General features: G+C 38.6%; 2 protein-coding genes across 11 annotated transcripts; one reads left to right on the plus strand and one right to left on the minus strand.

The window, feature by feature from the left end:
- Positions 1-5,128: 5,128 nt before the first annotated feature.
- Positions 5,129-9,242, minus strand: LOC125192178 (pentatricopeptide repeat-containing protein At3g03580). 10 transcript variants are annotated; one of them, XM_048089691.1, is made up of 4 exons: positions 6,848-9,242; positions 6,437-6,558; positions 5,654-5,874; positions 5,129-5,576 (listed from the first exon to the last, which is right to left on the minus strand). In XM_048089691.1, exon 1 carries the CDS (start codon positions 9,240-9,242, stop codon positions 6,915-6,917), a length of 2,328 nt encoding a protein of 775 aa, XP_047945648.1. In that variant the 3' UTR covers positions 5,129-5,576; positions 5,654-5,874; positions 6,437-6,558; positions 6,848-6,914. The 10 variants fall into 10 exon arrangements, with proteins under 10 accessions (XP_047945648.1, XP_047945646.1, XP_047945647.1 ...); XM_048089689.1 differs by having other exon boundaries at positions 6,844-9,242; XM_048089690.1 differs by having other exon boundaries at positions 6,804-9,242.
- Positions 5,237-6,153, plus strand: LOC125192180 (glutathione transferase GST 23-like). The gene is made up of 2 exons (XM_048089697.1): positions 5,237-5,548; positions 5,674-6,153. The coding sequence occupies exons 1-2, from the start codon at positions 5,237-5,239 to the stop codon at positions 6,028-6,030; spliced, it is 669 nt and encodes a 222-aa protein (XP_047945654.1). The 3' UTR covers positions 6,031-6,153.
- Positions 9,243-21,730: the final 12,488 nt, after the last annotated feature.

The raw sequence follows: 21,730 nt of genomic DNA on the forward strand, positions 1-21,730 counted from the left end.
GGTTTGTTTACACTTAATACAATCCACACAAACGGTAATGCTTTGTAAAGTCTAAATTCGAATGAATATTATCCTTTGTAAGCCTCTTAATTCTTTCACTAGAAGTATGATCCAGTTCCTTTATGCCATAAGAATGATAAATTCGAATGAATATTATCCTTTAGACGCTCCTTCGGTTGCAATGTGAGCATGAGATGCACCCATTCCATACTTCTTCATCTTATGCTTCTCCTAGACCAATACGTTTCCCAATTCTTTAAGAGTCCACTAATCTTTTATAGTGAATCAATTTGGAATGGTCCATATTGAGGAGGTAAGGAAATTAGGGTCAATTGGACAAGGAAATCCTCATTCACCTATAATCCTAATTTCAGCTTAGAAGTGATGTTATTTATGTCCATCACATGCTCGTACATAGTCCGAGAACTATTATATTGCATGCTCATGAGATCCTTCATAAGTTTTCCTGCAATAGACTTATATGCAGTTGTGAAGCGATCCTCAACATTCTGCAAACATTCTTTTGCAATGTCAGTCGTTGAGAGACTTTATCTGCAACGAACATTCTAATGAACTGTAAACTTAGTCCTGTTAGATTTTTCCCTAGTATTATGGGTAATCAGCCAACTACTTTGATCATAAAATAATTGGTTTATCATTCAACAGTGTTAGGTCCTAGTCCATTACTTCAAGAGTGAACTTAAGTTTCTCTTTCCATTCAGAGAAGTTAGTTCCATTAAGTGCGGGGAAATTTGAGATAAACATACTAGTAGCAAAAAATATATGTTTTTTACATTATAAGAGCAATTAAGAAATGAATGCTCACATATAAAAGCTTTGAATAATAACACGAACATTAATTTGAAAACCCATATCATGAGGCAATTATGAAAACTCCTTTAGGTAGTCTTCATACAATAATAAAAATCATGCTTTTAATATCCATATCTCGGTTCAATAATTGAGTAATAATAAATTGGCGTTACCTTTGGGTAATCGACACCAATTTAAATTATTAACTCCATTAGTGTTTATTATGTCACAAAGACTATTTCCTTTGGGAATCTAGACCTTACAACAAACAAACTATTTAGATGATGAATAGCCACAACAAGCATGATGATTAATTGCATACATAGATTTTTCATATTAACTTGATTATAAACTCTTCTCATTTTACCTCACTTTGGTGATTGCAAAATAAACATAATATAATCATGAATGTATAGCGATTAATTGCTTAAGTAGATTTTCACTTAATTTGATTATAAACTATTATTTTACCTCACTTTGGTGATTGTAAAATAAACATAATATAATCAAGAACATATAGAGAATAATTGCTTAAACAAATTATAATATGAGTTTGATTATAGACTCTCCTTATTTTGCTTCACTTTGGTGATTGCAAAATAAACATAATATAATCAAAATACATGTTAAAACGAGAATTGAATTATGTAATCATTCATTCCACCGTTCCGGTAGATTCATAATCATAAGACATTTAATTGAAATCTCAATTCATCAATGCATATATTCAAACTCAATTTACATAAAGTATATACACAATCAAAATACTCAAATCAATTCCATATATATAAATAGAATCAATATGGAAACAATATATTTCAAAGTATAATCATACAAAATAAACAATATTTAATTGATAAAGAGATTAACTATATATCACAGTTCACGAACAATGCATATTAAAACATAATTAAAACATAATTATTACATTTCCTTTCATCCACTCTCTCGATGCGTGCAGAAACAATGCATATTAAAACATAATTATTTAATGTGATAAACAAAACAGAGACGAAAGAATGAAATCCATAGACGTAATAATCAATACATAATTACTCAATTAGGCATATGAATTCATTTTTAAAGTCACGTAATTCATGAATTGGATTCAGAATTCATACTATGCCAACATATTAAAATCACCGATTCATTCATAGCAATTTATTAAAATAAATTCACAAATATGGTTTTCAATCATACGAAAATACATGAGTTCTCGACCTGGCTCTGATACCACATGTTAGACATTATTTATCATCATATATTCAAAAAATACATAATTGAATATAAATAAAGTAAGATCTTCGAACAACATGTATTTCACGCAAACCATAAACATAATAGGATCGAAAACTTACCTTCACGATCCATAGCGGAAGCGATTGGGGAAGACTGAGAGAATTTCCTCGGACCCTTTTCGGCGTAGTGGCGCAACTCCAACTCCAAGGATTTGTTTCTCTCTCTTTCCCTCGTTCATGTGTTATCTTAATGTGTGTGATTTGATGGGATCACCACACTTGTATTTATAGGCAGAGAGAGGACAAACCCTAATTATCAAACCCTAAAAGCCCTTTCCATCAAAGAGGCCCAAAATAATTTATTCATAATCATAAACTTGATTCTCAAGTCTCACGTAAATCACAAACATTATTCCTTACATATATATTTCTTTCCTTAATATATGATAGGAAATATATTATTCCCAAATCAGTGACTATATATTAGTCAACTAACAGGCAACAACAAGATCGGAACTTAGTAAAAACAACAAAGCCCAAACAGTTATCACAGAAAATTTCGCGCAATATTCCATCTTAATATCTTCTTGAATCTGTTATCAATCTTTTTCGGATAGTGAAATTCCGATTCCGATGACCGGATTCTAATTGAAATGCGGAACCTTTTCCCAACTGAAAACGATTACGATGAACATTGTACTACTAACAAATTCGTATTATCAGAGATTCAGAATAATTCTATACTTTAATAGTAATATTATTAGAAGATTTTTGTATTTAACAAAAATTGTTTACGACATCTTCCGGCTTTGCCTTATATCAATTACAGAAGTACATATTAAGATAGTGGATAACTTAGATTCGAAGACACAATAATTACGAAAAATATAGACTTCATAATTTATAATTTAATTTTGAAAAATGTAAAATATATCAGAATTTGAGCTCCTTTCATGATTTATTTGATAATTATCCTCAATAAATAACACTCCTTGTGATGCCGCAATCTTCAGCATCACCATCAGTATATCAGTATATTGCCCAAACAATTTAAGTCGATGACTCAAATAAAAAATAGAAAAACACACACACACACACACACATATACAGTTTGAAAAGATCATACTATCAAATCTCTTTAATGGAGTATGAATATAGTACACGTGGTGTGATGAATTAGATTGTAGATAAAAATAGAAAAAGATGGAAAAAGTAATTGGAATAGAGAGTTAAAAAGTGGTAAAATGGAAACATAAAAAACACCTGCGGTTTCGGAGGCCTTTATTCTTGAATCGGTGCGCTCATCTTCTCATCTTTCCCTGGTTGCCTGAAACCGGCAACCCAATTCAGACAAACACAAAAAGGAAACTCACCATTGTTGACAGAGAGAGATCAGAAGATGAGGTAACAAACACATATCTGATATACATAAGCCTGCCTGCATGGTCAGATGATCGTCGACATATAGAAATCAAAAAAACATAGAAAACACACATATATACATATATATAGAAAGAGATAGATAGAGAGAGAGAGAGATAGTTTTTTAATTTTATTTGTGTGAGAGGGCGTCAATGGAGAATGATAAGGAGGGAGACGTGAGGGTGCCGTTGGTCTTCGCCGTGTTCTTCCTGTGCGTGACCACAGGCGGCGTCATCCTCGTGATCTACGTGTTCGTACCGAGCCTCTCGAAGCCGTGGCACCCGTCCGCCGCCCTCTTCCTCATCGGCGCCCCCTGGATCTTCTGGCTCCTCACCTATTTGTACACCCTCTTGCGTTGTTGCTGCGCAGCTAGCCCCCCGGCCCCCGGCCCCACCCCCGCCGCCGTCAACCACCAGATCTCCAGGCGCCCCTCCACCACCAGTGGCTCCTCCGAGATTCCGTTGACCAACTCTGTCTGAATTTGTCATTCTTTTTTTTTTTGAATTATTTTGTTAGTTTTCCTCATGTCATGGCTTTGTGCTGTGATTGTACAATATGCATGTGATCAGGTTACATTGTGTGACATTATCATTTCAGACACGTATGCATGTTTGAGGATGTTATCTCAGTCTTGATCCAAGTATTTCCAACCTGTTTCTATGCATATATTGATATCTTCATCACTGAATCGTGCTAATTAGAAAGCTTTTACATAATTTAGAATGTAGTACTAGTTTGGTAAGGAAAAAATTTATATGAATATTTTTAGAAACTTATAGATTTGCTGCTAGAGATTTGGTGTGTGAATGAAGGGAGCATCACCAACCTTAAAATGGAACACTGGCTACCCTTTTTGGAGATAAGTCTTAGCGGAGTGCTGCACGGGCCATGATCGCAGGGATGATCATATGTTCAGCAGCCACTACAGGAGATTCCTATGGAATAAGAATCTGCTGCCTCAAGAGGTTAGCAAGATATTTGGAGAGTCTGCTGAGGGGCAACGCAAGATTTATAACAGGTAACAATCTAGTTATAGTTAGAGATGGAGGTTACACTAGTGCTAGAAATCAAATGAGTTTCAAATACAAGGGTACTAAAAGTATAGTGCATGAGTTTGTTTCCTCTATGAATAAGCTGAAAACCTTTGCAGTAGTGACAGAATAGAAAATTTCATTGATTGTGTTGCAGACTACGGAAGAATGGGTACAACAGTGCATCAGCAGCCGAAATCCTTTGTCTTCGTAAGTACAAAGACAAATTCGACAAGAAACTGATAACCATGTTATAAATTCTCCCACATAAACCCCAAAATCTGTGAGGTAAAATGAAGTCAACTTCAACTTCTTTCATATCAAACAAAAGGGTGAATGAGCATTTTGAAAAAAATCCAAAAATACGTAGGCTCACCACAACTTTAGTCCTTGCATGGAATATTCTTTGTAAAAAAGAACATACATTTTGAAAATAGTGGAACCGGAAGCAGACTGCAAATATTTATAAATATTCGCAGTAGACGGCAGATAATGGCATACATCCATAACAAAAATAAGGAAAGACAAACAAAAAGTGTGATTCCTCATCAGCCTTTATCTAGCCTGCCAAAATCATGAAAATTATCGACACAAAAGCAGGCCCAGTTCCATACTTTGGAAAAATACAAACAAATAATGGACATCATTAACAGTATAAATTTGATACACATACAAAAGCTGATGGAAAGTGAGTCCATATAAATAGAACTGATAAGCACTGTCAAAGGGAAAATGGCAGAAGATCTGAAGCTGATGAGGACATGGTCAAGTCCTTATGCTTTGAGGGTGGTACATGCTTTGAAGATTAAAGGCTTGGAGTACGAAACGGTACTGGAGGATATGACAAAAAAAAGTGCTTCACTCCTCGAGTACAATCCTGTGCACAAGAAGGTCCCCGTTCTCCTGCACAATGGAAGGCCAGTTTGTGAGTCCCTAGTGATTCTTGAATACATCGATGATGTGTGGAAGCAGCCTCCTCTTCTTCCCCAAGATCCTAATGAGAAAGCCATGGCTCGGTTTTGGGCCAATTTCGGAGATGACAAGGTATACACAAATTCCTTCACATCAGAGTCTATATAAGATTAAAACGCTATTAGTCTAGGCAACAATATTTGATACTATTAATCTAGGTAAGAGATATGATCTCACCTACACTTTTTGAAAAGTAGGTTATGCCATTGACATGGAGGGTCTTCACCTCTGAGGGAAAAGACCAAGAGGAAGCTATTGGTCCAATGATGGAGAATCTGAAATTCCTAGAAGAGCAGCTAAAAGGTAAGAGTTTTTTTGGAGGGGAGGCCATTGGCTATACTGATATTGCATTTGGGTGGATGGGCAACTTGATCAGCATACTGGAAGAGATAATTGACCTGAAATTAGTAGATGAAGAGAAATTCCCACTATTATCAGTATGGATTAATAAGTTCTCTGATGATCCGGTTATAAAAGAGTGCTGGCCACCTCGAGACAAGATGGTTGAGAAATTTAAGGTCATTCGGGAACGCTACCTCAAACAAGCTCCTTGAAACAGAACTAAGTTTTTCAGTTTATAATATTATTCACAGTTTCACTTAATAATAGTTGATGTTGTCCTATGAAATAAAGATCGACAAAAAAATTATTTCAGATGTTGCATCTAATAAGTCATGAGATGGTTATGAAACTTCATTTTGTTTGAGGTTCTATATGTATTATGGCAGTAGAATCTGAAGATGAACTCTATTTTAATACAGTTAAGGCAATAAGGAACAATCAACACAGTGATCAAGAAAAAGTCCAATGTTTGCCAATGTCATTCATATTATCATAGGATTAAGGGCAAAGAGATTGAATCCACATGTAGAATCTTTATATATTATGAATGTGTATAAATCACTGGGACTAGATGATGAAATACTGATATTTGTAGTGACAAAAACCTGCATAATTTACCTTCAGGTAGGTGTTCATAATAACCAGACCAACTCTTTCTAAGGTCAAGCACATGTAACTTAAAACCAAGCACTGACTTTGTCTGCCTTTCCATGGTCTAGTACCATACAGATGATGATCTTCTGCACATTCAACAACATGTAATTCAGGTAAGATGTACTCCATAACAAGATCAAGAGTTCTTCGACTTTGAAGAGCATAGATTTAATGGAGAAAGACAAAACTATCTTATACCATATGACATGCATCTTGTCCAAACTCCCTTTTCCTCCTAATTTTTTTGAACCATCTTATAGTAAATCAGCTCAGAATTAAATTTATGCAACGAAACCAGAGGAGAGAGACATTCGAACCCAATGATACCTACAATAAAAGGTTCATATGTGGGATGCAATCACCAACAATACCTACAGGCTACAGCAACAGGTTGTCTTTTTATTGATGAAAGTGGCTTGCATCTCTGACTAGTATCTCCAAATCATGATTTTTGATATGTATTTTGCGACAGTGTGGAAATCTCCAGCCAACTGCAACCTGGGTCTTTTTTGAGTCCATTAGCTTTGAAGGATTTCCTTATCACTCCCACTTGATCCCACCTTCCCGAGGCAGCATATACATTTGAGGCCAAAACATGATATCCTGGATCACAAGTATCTAGTTGAAGAACGCGTTCTGCAACACGTTCTGCAATCTTCATGTCTCCATTGGCTCGGCAGGCACTGAGTAGTAATCCCCATATACTTGCATCAGGCTTCAATGGCATTAAAGAAATGAACTCCTCGGCTTCAGCCAAGAGGCCAGACCTTGATAGAAGATCAACTATGCAGGCATAGTGTTCCATCCTAGGCACAATATTGTGTTCTGTCTTCATTTGCTCAAAGCAAATACGACCTTCTTGCACCAAACCAGAATGGCTGCATGCGTACAGAACAGCAATGAAGACAATATGATCTGGAAGAATACCAGCTGCCTTCATGTGCTCAAAAGTTTCAAGAGCTTTTCTTCCTTCGCCATACATCCCATATGATGAAATAATTGCCGTCCATGAAACTAAATCCTTCTCTTTCATTTTCTCAAACACCAGTATTGAATTTCTTAAGCTCCCAGTGTTCGAGTACATTTCAATCAAAGCATTTCCAATAGGAATATTGGAATCAAAACCAAATTTGAAAATGCAGCAATGCATCTCCTTCCCTTGTCGCTTGGCCATGAGATAAGAACACAAAGGCAATGAACTTAGAAAAGTAGGTATATCTGGTATTATCCCCTCTAATCTCATCTTGTTAAGCATTCTAAGACCAAGAATATGGCTATCAGAGTGACTGCATGATGCAATTATTGAGTTCCATGTAATTGTATCTCGAAATTTCATACTCTCAAACTGTTTGAAAGAATCCTCTACTTTTCCACATTTGGCATACGCATCCACAAGAGCGTTACCCACAATTTGAGTGGAACCAAACCCTCGTTTTATTATATCGCAGTGGAGTTCCTCAGTGAAATTTAGGTTTGTTAGTCCAGAAGACATAGAAAATAGTGTCACATATGTGACAAAATCAGGTTGAAAATTTGTTCTCATCCTCCTGAAAAGCTCTATTGCTTCCTGATACGACTGATTTTCAACATATCCATCAAGAAGTGAGTTCCATGACACCAAATCCCGGTTTTTGGCGTTTTCAAACACTTGCCTTGCTTGGACCACATCACCACACTTTGCATACATGTTGATAACAATATTAGTGGCCACTATATTGCACTCATATCCATTGTTAAGCATGTAATCATGGACATACCTTCCCATATCCAAGTCCCCAACACAAGTACAAGCACGAAAAACGGATGTGATTGTCAAAATATCTGGTTTAGAATGTCTCACCATCTCCAAGAATAACCTCATGGACTCATGATACAAACCTGATTCGAAATATGAACTAATAATGGTATTCCATGTGACACTATCTCGATGAACCATCTCACTGAAAATCCTCGTGCAGTTAGCCAGGACATCACACTTAAAATACATTGCCAGCAACGCATTGCTGACATTTACATCTCTACGTGTTCCAAGCTTCTCAACCAGGCAGTGAACTACTTCACCCTCTACAACCTCCCCTAATCCGCCACAGGACAGTAAGGCGTTCGATAATGAAAAGGAATCAGGCAACAAGCCAACCATTCTCAGTTGATTATAAACATCCAATGCTTCCTTGTAGTAGCCATTAGAAGTATATCCAGAAATCAAACTGTTCCAAGATACAATATCTCGTTGGGGCATTCCATCAAACACTAGTTGAGCACACCCCAATTCGTTGCATCTTGCATACATATCTATTAGGGCATTACTTATATACAGATCAAATTGAAAACCCAACTCCACAACATGCTCATGAACAACCCTCCCTTTCTCAAAATCCACCAAACTCCCACAAGCATTGATCACAGAAGGGAATGTGTAATTATCAGGCTTCACCCCCAATTCTCTCATTTCCGCGTAAAATTCTAATGCTTTTGTGTAGCATCTGTTGTGGGTCATCGCTCTAATGATCGTATTCCACACATAAACATCGTTTTGAGGAGAAATCCCACCAAAAACTAATAAAGCGGAATGAGTATCTTTGAATTGGGAGTATTTGGTGATCAATATACCTAAGAAGGTTGCAGAGTTCTGCAGACCAAGAGTGATCAGGAGAGAGTGGATTTTCTGCAGATCTTTCCTGTTAGCTGGAGAAGATAATGCATTTGAGATTGAAGAGTACTTGTCTCCACTTCTCCAAAATAGATTACCCAATTGCCTTGCCGCCTTCATTGGTCACACAGAATTGATAGAACTTATTATATTTATCTCGAATTTCTTTATTAATTAAATTAAGAAGAACTATCCAATTTCTGTTCAAGTGTTCCATAAAAGTTTTCTGATAATCCCGTTTCTATTATAGTGGTAATACATTTAGATAAAAGTTTAAAAATTGATTTTTGAGTAAATCATAGTTTAACGGATATATTGGAATTTTGCAAGTTTTCATGAAATAATTGTGTTCGACGTAGGGGTGGCAAATCGTGCGTGTTGTGGTAACACGATAACAACAAACATGAACACGACCCGTTAAGGAAACTGTAGGGTGGCTATGCCTTAAATGCTTAGCCTTACCTACGAACACAACACGAACCCATTAACGACACGAACCACTTCGGGTCAACACGACACGATAACAACACATATATAACACGACACAATAACGACACTGTAATAATAATATTATAATATATTAATATTATTTCTAATATTAAATTTTAATTTTTAATTTTAATTTTTAATTTTTAATTTTTAATTTTTTTAATTTTAAAATAAATAAAATAATAATAATATTATAATATATTAATATTATTTCTTAACGTGTAATACGAACACGACACGAAGTTTTCATGTCGACACAATAATGACACGAATCCAATAAGCCTCGACACATACCCATTAATTTCGTGCGGGTTCCTGTCGTGTCAAAAATTGTCATTATTAGTTCGACGACCGTAATTTATAATGATTTTTTTTATAAAATAATTGCTGAATAGATTAAAGAATTTGAAACTAAATGTATTTAGGACATATTAATAAACTTGTGTGGTGTGAGTATAACAATCAACCACATCTAGAATTCTGGATGTTTGATAACTGGTGTATATAAGAGTAAGTCTAGTTCAACGTATGTACTATAAAAGTTTTATTGAACTCATCTTATTCATCAAATTAGGTAATATCCAAATAATAGTTGTTTGAGCTGCAAAGATTTAATTCATGTGAATTTTGAGATGAAAATAATGAGAAATCGTTAAAGAGCTAAAGAAAAGGGAGAAAATTGCAGAAATCGTCTAACAAGGAAATGAGAGAAAAAGGGAAATTTTTTTAACGACTACATTTAATCTAAATAACTACAACTACTATGCCTTTACTTCTTATTTTCCAAATTAATTTGTCCATAAATTTATATCAATTCTTGAGTCCAATTCATGGTATCTATTTTGTATTATGCGTTACGTATATGAATTTAATAATTCATATGATTACTTAATGTACTATTTATTATTTATATTACTAGATTGCGTTTTATTTATTTTTTATTATATAATTTTTCTTTGCTTTTTTTCAGTTTTTTATATTACTTGACGGGAATACAGGGAAAATAAAACACGAAAATATTTTTCATCAATTTAATAAATCATGAAAGCAACTAAAGAAAACAATTGAAACTTACTAACCAGCTAAAGGCTTCCTAAAATAAAGTGTAAAAGGGAAAAAAAGGGACCATTTTTTTCAAACTAGCAAAGTAAAGTGAAAACCAAAAAGAAAGAAAGCAGACCGATTCTCTAACTAACTCCTACTTAAACTTCTCCAAATAACCAAGTAAAACAGAGCATAGAACAGCTTCAACACCATTGACGAAATAAAACAGAAACATGCTTCAAAACGAGCGTAAACACAAATTAAGCTAGAACTACCAGATCTACGCTACTCGGCCGTAAAACGAAATGAACACGACTTACCTTGCAGCATCACCTAAACTATCTGATCTCGTAAATCGAGCACGTGAACAACTAAATCTCAACCTCTAAATCGGAAATCAGTAAACAACATGGATCTAAACATCTAAAACTCCAATTGCGATACCATTGGAGATGCTCTAATGAGTTCTAGAATATACAATTTTGTTTATTACAAACTTTGAAGTCAATTAAGTATATCATTATTACACTAGTATTAATTGTAATACTATTAAATATTTTGTTCATATCAAAAAGTTTTCTAAAGTTTCGGAATATGATATTACACACGAAAATATTACTACTTCATTTCAACTTTTGTAAATAAATTAAATATAAATTGATAGTAAGTATATCAAAAAGTTTTCTAAAGTTTCGGAATATGATATTACACACGAAAATATTACTACTTCATTTCAACTTTTGTAAATAAATTAAATATAAATTGATAGTAAGTATTTTAAAAAATCAGGCCCAACTTTATTTAAATTTCTTGTTCGTGTGTCACTACAGGAGGGATTCATTAAGAATAAGATAAGTTTCCTTATGTCAAAAATTTCTTTCTAATACGACTCCAAGTGAACATTAGACTAGCGATTTCTTCCATAACAAAAAAAAATCTATCTCCCACATTCAGCAGACTTGAAGGACACCGTCTTCCTGGTGACATCAAATCCTACCAAGTAGTTGGCCTGAGCAACGCCGCCGTAAACATGAAATCCAGCGTCGGTAGGCTCCATCGCCAAGCACTCATAATCCTGATTGGCTCTAACAAAAACATTCTCGTGCTTCCACTCCACATCCGCCCCTTGGAAATGCACCGTCATCTTCGGCATCACGAACTTCTCCGAGTAGCACAGCCGCCAGTCATTAAAATCCCTGACCGCCCTCTGCGGGATGGAGTTCGCAATCTCCACCTCCAATCCATCGCCATGTTGGCTCCTCGCAAAGGGCTAACCAATTGAAACCTCTTGTTCCCCACGTTGATCGCATCCAGCCTCACGTAGTGGAACACGCTCCTCTCCGCCAGCGGCGTCGTCACCACTCCCCAACCCGAAACGCATCGTGCTCGTCTCGAACTTGCCTGTAGCTGGGACGAGGCAGTATGAGAACTTGTCGTATGCTAATTGGCTGTGGAGCGAGCTCAGCCCCACGATGCCAGACTCGCACCCATCGAAACCGACGTAGTTGTCAAGTCCGCACCCGAACACGATCTTAGGGAAGCTCATCAGCCCCCTCTCGCCCGAGTGGAAGCTGAAGGTGTCTGTCCCCACCAATCCGTTCGAGTATGACCCTTCCGTGTAGTTAGTCTTGAATAGGCACTTCTCCCTCCACGGGTCGCAGTACCTGTTGCCAATTCAAACATACATAAATAAAATTTGTTGACCAATTGGTTTTAGAATAGATTAATGTGAGTACGTATACCCGGACTCCCCGAAGGCCCTGCAGGCGACAGAGCCGCAGCGGGTAAATCTGTAGGTGGTGGAGGATAGTGGGTCGAAGAGTTGGAATTGTTGGGGTTTGCATCTCTTGCAGGGGAGGCACTGTGATAGGATGAGATATCCTATTGTTAGGATTTGAGAGCACACGAGAACAAGATGAAATGATAATTTCCCTAATGAGAGATTAGAGTTTTCTGCCAAGCACGATTTGCTTGAGAAAGAAGAAGTTTTATTCCTTAATTCTCATCCATGACTCGATCTATGAGAATTCTTCAATTTATAGAATTCTCCCTACTTGGTTCGGACGTGCGACCCGGGAAAGAACCAAGAAGAAAACCCGAGAAGTGGACTCAATCTAACCTAACAAATTGCATAAATTGAGGAAAGTAAACAGCAAACCCTAACAACCAAGATACGCTTTATGGGAGACGTAATCTTTGTATTTGCTAGGTCTTGTTCTCCTCCTAACTGGTTTTGGACTCTTCATTCTTGGGCTGCTTGGTCTGGTGGGCTCCGGGTCTTCGTTAGCTGCTTCGGTCTCTTCTTGCGCTTGTGTTACATCTTCAAGGGGTTGCTGGAGCTGGGCCGTGGCATCGGAGTTGGGCTGCGGGGTTAGTTCTCTATCAACTCTCCCTCCCATAGGAAGCACCTTGTCCTCAAGGTGTAGATGAGGAAAATGAGTTTTCAGCAAGGCAACCGATTCCCATGTAGGTGTTGACGATTTAGACGAGGACCACTGCACGAGCCATTGTTCCTGTGGGATTCTGTTGACCAACACAACTCGCTTATCTGTTGCACGAACGGGGGAGTCCAACGGATGATGACGACGAAAATCATCTGGAAGAGTAGCTGGGACATCCGAAGACTGGATAAATGGCCGTAAAAGGGAGACATGAAACACGTCATGGATCTTGCTATCGACCGGAAGGCGAAGGCGATAAGCCACCTTGCCAATTTTCTCAGTAACTTCATAGGGACCATAGAAGCGTCGTCCCAGTTTGGTCGATTGTGGTTTTCAAACAGACGTCTGGCGGTATGGCTGTAAGCGAAGGAGCACCTTGTCGTCTACCCCAAACTGAACATCCTTTCGATGCCGATTAGCAAATTCGGCCATCGATTGTTGCGCCCGTGTGATGCGATCCTTGAGCAAACGTAGAGTTGACTCTCGTTCGGTCAATAATTCAGCCACAGTAGTGTTGTGCGATGGTCGGCGATAAGATTGGGATAAGTTCGGCGGAGGGCGGCCATACAAGGCTTGAAACGGCGACATCCCGATGCTGACATTTGTGGAGCAATTGAGGGCTAGTTCAGCCCATGGCAGGAGGTCAAACCAGCAAGATGGGCGGTCGTGAGTGAAGGCCCAGAGGTATTGTTCGAGAGCTCTATTCGTGACTTCCGATTGACCGTCGGTTTGAGGGTGGTATGCAGTGGTAAATTGGAGCTTGGTACCACTCAACGCCAATAATTCGTTCCAGAAATCACTTAGGAAAATTGTATCACGATCTGAAAGCAATTTAGCCGGGAATCCATGCAATTTAACAACAGTATCCACGAAAAGGCGGGCAACTCGCTGGGCATCGAAGCCTGTTTTCAAAGCACCGAAGTGCGCATACTTTGATAGGCGATCCACGACCACCATAATGGTTGTATAGCCGTGAGACGGGAGAAGGCCCACAATGAAGTCCATTGACGCGGCTTCCCAAACCATATCCGGAATGGGTAAAGGCTGGATTAACCCATTGGGTTTATCATGAAGGTATTTCGTGGTTTGGCATGTGACGCAGGCAGCAACGTAGTCATGGATATCACATCTCATGCCAGGCCAATAGAAGGAACTAGCGACCCTCGCAAATGTCCTCTTTTCTCCCGGATGATCCGCTGATCGAGAAGCGTGGCATTCCTCCAAAATAGCGAGTCGGGTAGCCGAGTCTCTGCTGACATACAGTCTTGTTTTAAAGAATAACATTCCATCGGACACCGAAACATGGGCAGGTGCTCGTTTTGCAGCCACGGCGCTGTGTAAATCCACTAAGTCAGGAAGGGTGGAATTTTCCTTTAGGAGAATGTCCATGATCTCAGGTAGAGGCCGAACAAACAGAGCATGTAGCTCCCCTTCATCACGCCGTGATAATGCATCGGCAACCTTGTTAGAAGCTCCTGATTTATACTCGATAGAAAACTTAAATCCCATAAGTTTTCGTGCGTAGAATTGTTGGTCTGGCGTTTGAATAACCTGTGACAAAAGTTCCTTTAGGCTTCGTTGGTTGCTACGAATGATGAACTCACGACCCAAGAGATATTGCCTCCATTTTTGGACGGCCTCCACGATCGCGTATAACTCTTTGTGGTATGTAGAGGCGAGTCGACGACGAGGCCCGAGCTTCTTGCTAAAATAGGCTAGGGGATGACCATTCTGCAATAGGACGGCTCCAATACCAAAGTCACTAGCGTCTGTCTCAACCACAAACTGCGAAGAGAAGTCCGGCAGTCTCAGAACAAGTGTCGAGCTCATGGCTGATTTTAAAGCTTCGAAGCTCTGAGATGCAGCCTCGGTCCACAAGAAAGCCTCCTTTTTAAGTAATTCAGTTAGGGGTGCCGCGATCAAGGAATAGTGGTGCACGAACCGGCGATAATACCCCGTAAGTCCCAAGAAGCCCCTTAATTGCTTGACATTTTTGGGCTGTGGCCAAGCGAGCATTGCTGCGATTTTGGACTGATCCGCGCCCATTTGACAAAATGTGGCCCAAATATTCAATAGTTGTAACACCAAACTCACATTTTGATTTCTTCAAGAAAAAGGCATTGTCGTGTAATATTGCCAACACTTTTCGTAGATGAATGATATGTTGCTGCACGTCGAAGCTATAGATAAGTATGTCATCGAAAAAGACGATGACAAATTTGCGCAAAAATTCGCCAAAAATAGCATTCATTGCTGCCTGAAATGTTAACGGGGCGTTGGTGAGGCCGAACGGCATAATGTCCGTCATGTGTCCTAAACGTTGTTTTGTGTATATCATCTACACACATACGAATTTGGTGGTATCCCGAACGAAGATCCAGTTTTGAGAATACCTTCGCAGCGTGTAGTTCATCAAAGAGCTCGTCCGCCGTCGGGATAGGGAAGTGGTCGGGCATCGTAGCTGCATTGAGAGCCTGATAGTCAATACAAAAACGGAATGATCCATCCTTCTTACGAACCAAGAGAACGGGTGAGGAGAACGGGCTGGTGCTATGTTGTATGACTCCCTGAGATAACATGTCCCGAACTTGTCTCTCTATTTCCGCCTTTTGGAAATAAGGGTAGCGATATGGCCTCACATTTATCGGCTTTGACGACGGGGCTAAATGAATACGGTGGTCCCACCAGCGAGCGGGTGGTAATCCCGTCGGTACATCAAAGACAGTAGCGAATTCATCCACCACGGATTGCAGTTGCGGTAATACTTGTGGAATTACAGTAGGTTGATCAACTTGCTGTCTCTCCAGTTGAATGATTTCATACAGCTCGGATTCCGGCTCCTTCTCCATTAGAGTGAAAATCCGTTATATGAAATAGACTGCGGAGCCTTGGCCTCGCCTTGTAGCATCACTGGTTTGTCTTCCCAATCGAACCTCATAGACAAGGTTCTATAGTTCTTGGTCACATCGTCGAGATCTTGCAACCATTGGACGCCGAGGATAACGTCCGGGCCCTCAACCTGGAGGATAAAGAGATCGATGGCAAACACATAGCCCTGTAGAGAAATAGGAGTGCTTAGCAAGCATAATTGCAACGTAGTGAGGCACCATTGCCGACAAACACCCGAAAAGGAGTTACAGAGTGAGTAGGCAAACTTAGCTTTTCCGCGACGGCGGGCTTTATGAAATTATGTGTACTGCCGCCGTCGATCAGTACTGATACCGATGAGTCATGGATCTTCCCTGTTATCCTGATCGATCGTGGTCGGAGCTTCGGGCCGATGACAATAATTGTTGAGACATCGCTCGAAATTACCATATTTGATGAGTCCTCATCAGAATCTGACTCATCGTGCGGGACCGGTATCTCTTCGACGTCGTCCTCTCCCATCAAGGCATAAAATTTGCGATTGCAAACATGTGTACGAGAATACTTCTCAGGACAGTAAACGCATTCATTCCGTTTTACCTTCTCCGCCTTTTCAGCCGCTGAAAGCCGAACAATTGGATAGTCTCGAGGTGGACCCGTCCTACTATTCTTGCTCGGTGGGTGTTCTGGCCGCAGATTTTCCGTCGCTCTGGTGTGCGGTGGGGTGTACTTGCTAGGCTGCTGCCTATTGTCACGTGATTCCGTGTTTGGACGCGGAACTGCCGGAGCCACGGGAGAGATGGTATGACACACGGCTAGTTGTTGAGCGAGAGCCATTGCGTCGCACAGAGAAGCCGGTCGGCGGGTCAGAAGTTCAGCCTTTAATGAAGGAGAGAGACCCGCCACGAACAGAGAAATAAGAGTTGAATCACCGACTTTGCCCACCTTTTGGAGCACCGATTCGAAGGCTGTCAAGTACTCATCCAACGAACCTGTCTGACATAGAGTTGCCAATTTCCCAACATAGTCTTCGTATAGGTCCGGATCGAAACGAAGCTTCACATCGAGTAGGAAATCGTCCCAACTCTTGTTTGTGTTATTTTCCTCCCAATAACCGAACCATTCCGCCGCTGCATCATCAAGTAAGAACTCGGTGAGGTATAGTCGATCCGCTAAAGGAGTGAACGAGTGGTTGTAGTATTTTTGGATCCGTTTAATCCAACGACCTACACTGTTGCCGTCAAAACGAGGTGGGTCGAACTTCAACTTAGGCCATGTATCGGGATCGAAAGCGACGGGTTTGGTGACCACGGATGGTGGAACCTGCCATCCACGAGATGCGGATGAAGGAGAGGGCGTGTTAGATGAAGTGTTACCAAGTTTGTCCACCGCTTTGAGCAACTTGGTGAGATGATCCTCCAAACTTGGTGAGCAACTTGTTGACGTGTGAAAGCTTCGTGATCGAAGCGATTTGACATCATCTTCTTTTCGTTATTTTCCAAACGAATTTTGACGTCGAAAAGCATTTGACCCAACTCCTGGATCGAATACTCCACTGGGGGGTCATCACCGGACGGTGTAGACGATGACATAGCTGGACCGGTGGGGGAAGAGATCGCAATGAAGCACCAAATGATAGGATGAGATATCCTATTGTTAGGATTTGAGAGCACATGAGAACAAGATGAAATGATAATTTCCCTAATGAGAGATTAGAGTTTTCTGCCAAGCACGATTTGTTTGAGAAAGAAGAAGTTTTATTCCTTAATTCTCATCCATGACTCGATCTATGAGAATTCTACAATTTATAGAATTCTCCCTACTTGGTTCGGACGTGCGACCCGGGAAAGAACCAAGAAGAAAACCCGAGAAGTGGACTCAATCTAACCTAACAAATTGCATAAATTGAGGAAAGTAAACAGCAAACCCTAACAACCAAGATACGCTTAATGGGAGACGTAATCTTTGTATTTGCTAGGTCTTGTTCTCCTCCTAACTGGTTTTGGACTCTTCATTCTTGGGCTGCTTGGTCTGGTGGGCTTCGGGTCTTCGTTAGCTGCTTCGGTCTCTTCTTGCGCTTGTGTTACATCTTCAAGGGGCTGCTGGAGCTGGGCCGCGGCATCGGAGTTGGGCTGCGGGGTTAGTTCTCTATCACACTGCGTCCAGATCAAGTTGCTGCCGCATCATGGCTTGCTTCAAGGGGGTGCCCATGAAGAACTGCATCAGGTATGTTGCTTTATCCTCGAGGAGGGTCACTTCGGGCGTCGGCTTCAGCCCATACAGGATGCCCGCGTAACGTCTCGACCGGGCAAGTGATCGCTGCCTGGCGTTGGCGAGGCTCTGCTCCTGCGTCAGGGAAGGATCGTACAGAGGGGAAACGGGAGAGTCTCTGTGGATGAGATCTGTTGTGAACCCACTCATGCTGCTTGCATTATCGCATTTGCAGTAGCAGAAAATGGTGGAGAGTAGTGCGATATAAGGAATCAACAGGATGGATTTTAGGGTTTTTGCCATGTTTCATTTAGGGTTTAGATACTCTCTTCAGTCTTCTCTTTTCTATTCATAGGAATATTGAAACACTCAACTGTAATTAAATAGAGTCAAAAGACAATCTTTCTTAATTAGCTAGCTGTGCCTCTAAATTAGTTATGATTAACATGACATTATTATTAATCGATGCTAATTAATTTACCCTTTATTTCGCATTCAACATATTTACTATTTTTCTTGAATTTTTTACTTATTTCATTAAATATTTGATTACAAATTATGGCTTTTTATACGTTAGTATATGCAACAAAATATACGTGCAAGTTTACGATTATTACACATTGAATCTTACGTCCAACGGTAGTACTCCATTTGGAAAGACATCGTCTAAAGAATTAACTCTTCATTGTAAAAAAAAGAGAAAAAAAACTAAAACTAATTATATTTTTCTACTACTTAAAAGTATTTATATGGTAATAAATGTAAAAAAGTTCAATAAATTATAAATATGTGTTTAAATAACAGTTTGAAAACAAATTATTTCAGTTTTGTCTAAATATTTAATATCGTCAAAAAAGTGTGATTAATTTTTTTTTTTGACACGTGCTTCCAGCATAAACCTCCAATCACCTACTACTTATCATACACCATCCCCTAATCCACCCCTCACAAACATAAGTAATGGGCCCATCATCATATTTTATGTTTGTGAGGGGTGGAATAGGAATGGTGTAGGATAAGCAGTAGGTGATCACCTCCGCGATTTTAGACAATCGATCATCTAGTAGATTCGAATTGGAGAATGAATTCCGTCATCGCGAGGTGCTGCATTAGTAACTCTACCACAATGACAAATATTTGGGACGGTCATAAATTCAGCTGAACTAGTGGTTGATCATATCATCGGGCGGGATGAATCTCGGTGTTATTGCTGCGTTTGCAGCCGCCATTTCAAAATATTGATTTCATTGTTTTAATCTATTATTAATATAAAAAAATTAAATTTGAAATTCTGAGAACCATTTTCTACTCCATATTTAAATTTGGGCCGATAAATTAGTAGTAGAAGACTAAGAATAGTGTATTTCAAAAATGACACTTTTATAATGTTATTTTATTTCAATTTGGAATGCAACTCTTTGTTTTATAACTACATTATACAGATTTTGGCTAAATTATTAAAGTGGAACAATGAGGAAAAAAAGGCATATCAATTAACAACTTAATTTTAATTTTATTATTTTCTTTCTCTATTATTTAAATAATCATTTTATCATTTTCGGTTGTTCATGACTTCAAAAACAAATCTATATAATTTTGGAAAAAATCGTATACTCTCTAGTAATTCGATATATGCTGCAATTAGGGGTGGCGAAACGGGTTACCCGTGGGTATCCGCACCCGACAAGTCGGGTACCCGTACCCGTTTTAGCAAAATTTGTTGTCCCAATACCCGCCCCGCGACATACCGGGATTACCCGATACCCGTGTCGGGTATCCCGTACCCGACATTGCGGGTACCCGTACCCGACCCGAAATCCTAATAAAAAATTTGAAAACCATAATAACCGTCAATAGTCCCTAATTTACTTTATTAATATCGATGGTAAACGTTGAATATATTTAGAATAAAAGTGAAGGGACACTCTATATCTAGTTCCGGTGAGTTTTCAATTGTATATTAGTTGGAATATGAAAATGTTTTAAAAGAACTCTTAGATTATACTATAAGTATAAAGTACTACCACTACTCCGCCTTGATAAAGACATTTCATTTTCTTCACTCATTTTGGAAATATAATAATATAAATATTCCTCTCTACATTATTATTTCTCTTACTTTATTTTTTCTAGTTCTAAATATTTATTTTTAATTTTTCAAAATGAGTGCGTATATTGCTATTATTATTTAACTATTTACTTTTTTCATCCACTTTAACTATTTGAAACACCTCTATTAATATGGAAAGGGTGGAGTATTAAAAGATGGAATATGGCTAATACTAATAATAACGGGTATTAACGGGACTAACGGGTATACCCACACGGGTAGCGGGTATACCCGCTACCCGCAAAATTCTAAAACACACTACCCGATCCCGCCCCGTTTCCCGTTATCGTCGGGTAGCGGGTACCCAATACCCGGCGGGTAGTTGGTCGAGATGGAAATTACCCATTACCCGCTACCCATTTTGCCACCCCTAGCTGCAATACTAATCACTTTTGTTACATCTAGTTTCTTTTATACCTCATCACGAAGTATATAATTTTTCTTTTATACGTGTGTCCTCAAATTCATCTCTAACATTGTCGATAACCATAATTTGTTCTCATGTATTTCCATGCTTAATTTATTGACTACCATTCCACTTTTATTTGATTTTCTTAAAGTCAAACTCACCAACTCCATTAGCATTTTAGTGCACAAATCATTGCTTTTTTAACCATTCTTAGAAAGGTTTAAGTCAATATTCTCTATAAACCTTTTTGGAATGAGTAAACTGTGTCATTAGTCCCTAACTTTTAGGGTTGTTGCACCATAGACCCTAATAAAAAAATACTCGAATAATCCTAATGTTTTATATAATCACAAATGTGGTTTTTATACCCACTTTTTGGATGAAAATGTCCAAATCACTTGAAGGGCCTTTCTTGGCAATCTATAAATTTGCTGACATATATATTTTGTCACATTTATGTCATCAACTTATTACTATGTGATTTCCTAATAAGTTCTGGTACTTCATACGTGATTAAAGTATTACTCCCTCCGTCCCACATAATTTTACCCAGTATTTCATTTTGGGCCGTCCCACATAATTTTACCCATTTCACTTTTACCATTTTTGGTAGTGGACTCCATATTCCACTAACTCATTTCTACTCACGTTTTATTATAAAACTAATACTTTAAAAGTAGGACCCACATCCCACCAACTATTTCAACTTACTTTCCATTACATTTCTTAAAACCCGTGCCGGGTCAAAGTGTGTAAAATTATGTGGGATGAAGGGAGTATCATTATTGCACATCACAAAACTTCTCATATCCCTCTATTTATAGATTGTGGTAACAATATACATCGTACGAGTTATATCATGTTGGGAATTCATTGAGAAACAAAAAATATTATAAAAAAGTGAAGTTATTTATGCTATAAAATCTGAATCAATAATACACAGAATAAAAAATATTTCACATTTACTTAAATGATATAGTAATTATTTTCTTAAAAAAACTGACATTTAAAATATTTTTCATTATATATCATCGAT

The sequence above is a fragment of the Salvia hispanica genome, chromosome 6 (assembly GCF_023119035.1).
Source record: "Salvia hispanica cultivar TCC Black 2014 chromosome 6, UniMelb_Shisp_WGS_1.0, whole genome shotgun sequence".
In the NCBI taxonomy this organism is placed as follows: domain Eukaryota; kingdom Viridiplantae; phylum Streptophyta; class Magnoliopsida; order Lamiales; family Lamiaceae; genus Salvia; species Salvia hispanica.

Bases quoted from the DNA above. Each gene is read 5' to 3' on its own strand.
- LOC125192178 (XM_048089691.1), bottom strand. From the start codon at position 9,242: ATGAAGGCGGCAAGGCAATTGGGTAATCTATTTTGGAGAAGTGGAGAC.
- LOC125192180 (XM_048089697.1), top strand. From the start codon at position 5,237: ATGGCAGAAGATCTGAAGCTGATGAGGACATGGTCAAGTCCTTATGCT. The intron at 5,549-5,673 runs GTATACACAAAT...TTTGAAAAGTAG, and splicing joins CCAATTTCGGAGATGACAAG to GTTATGCCATTGACATGGAG.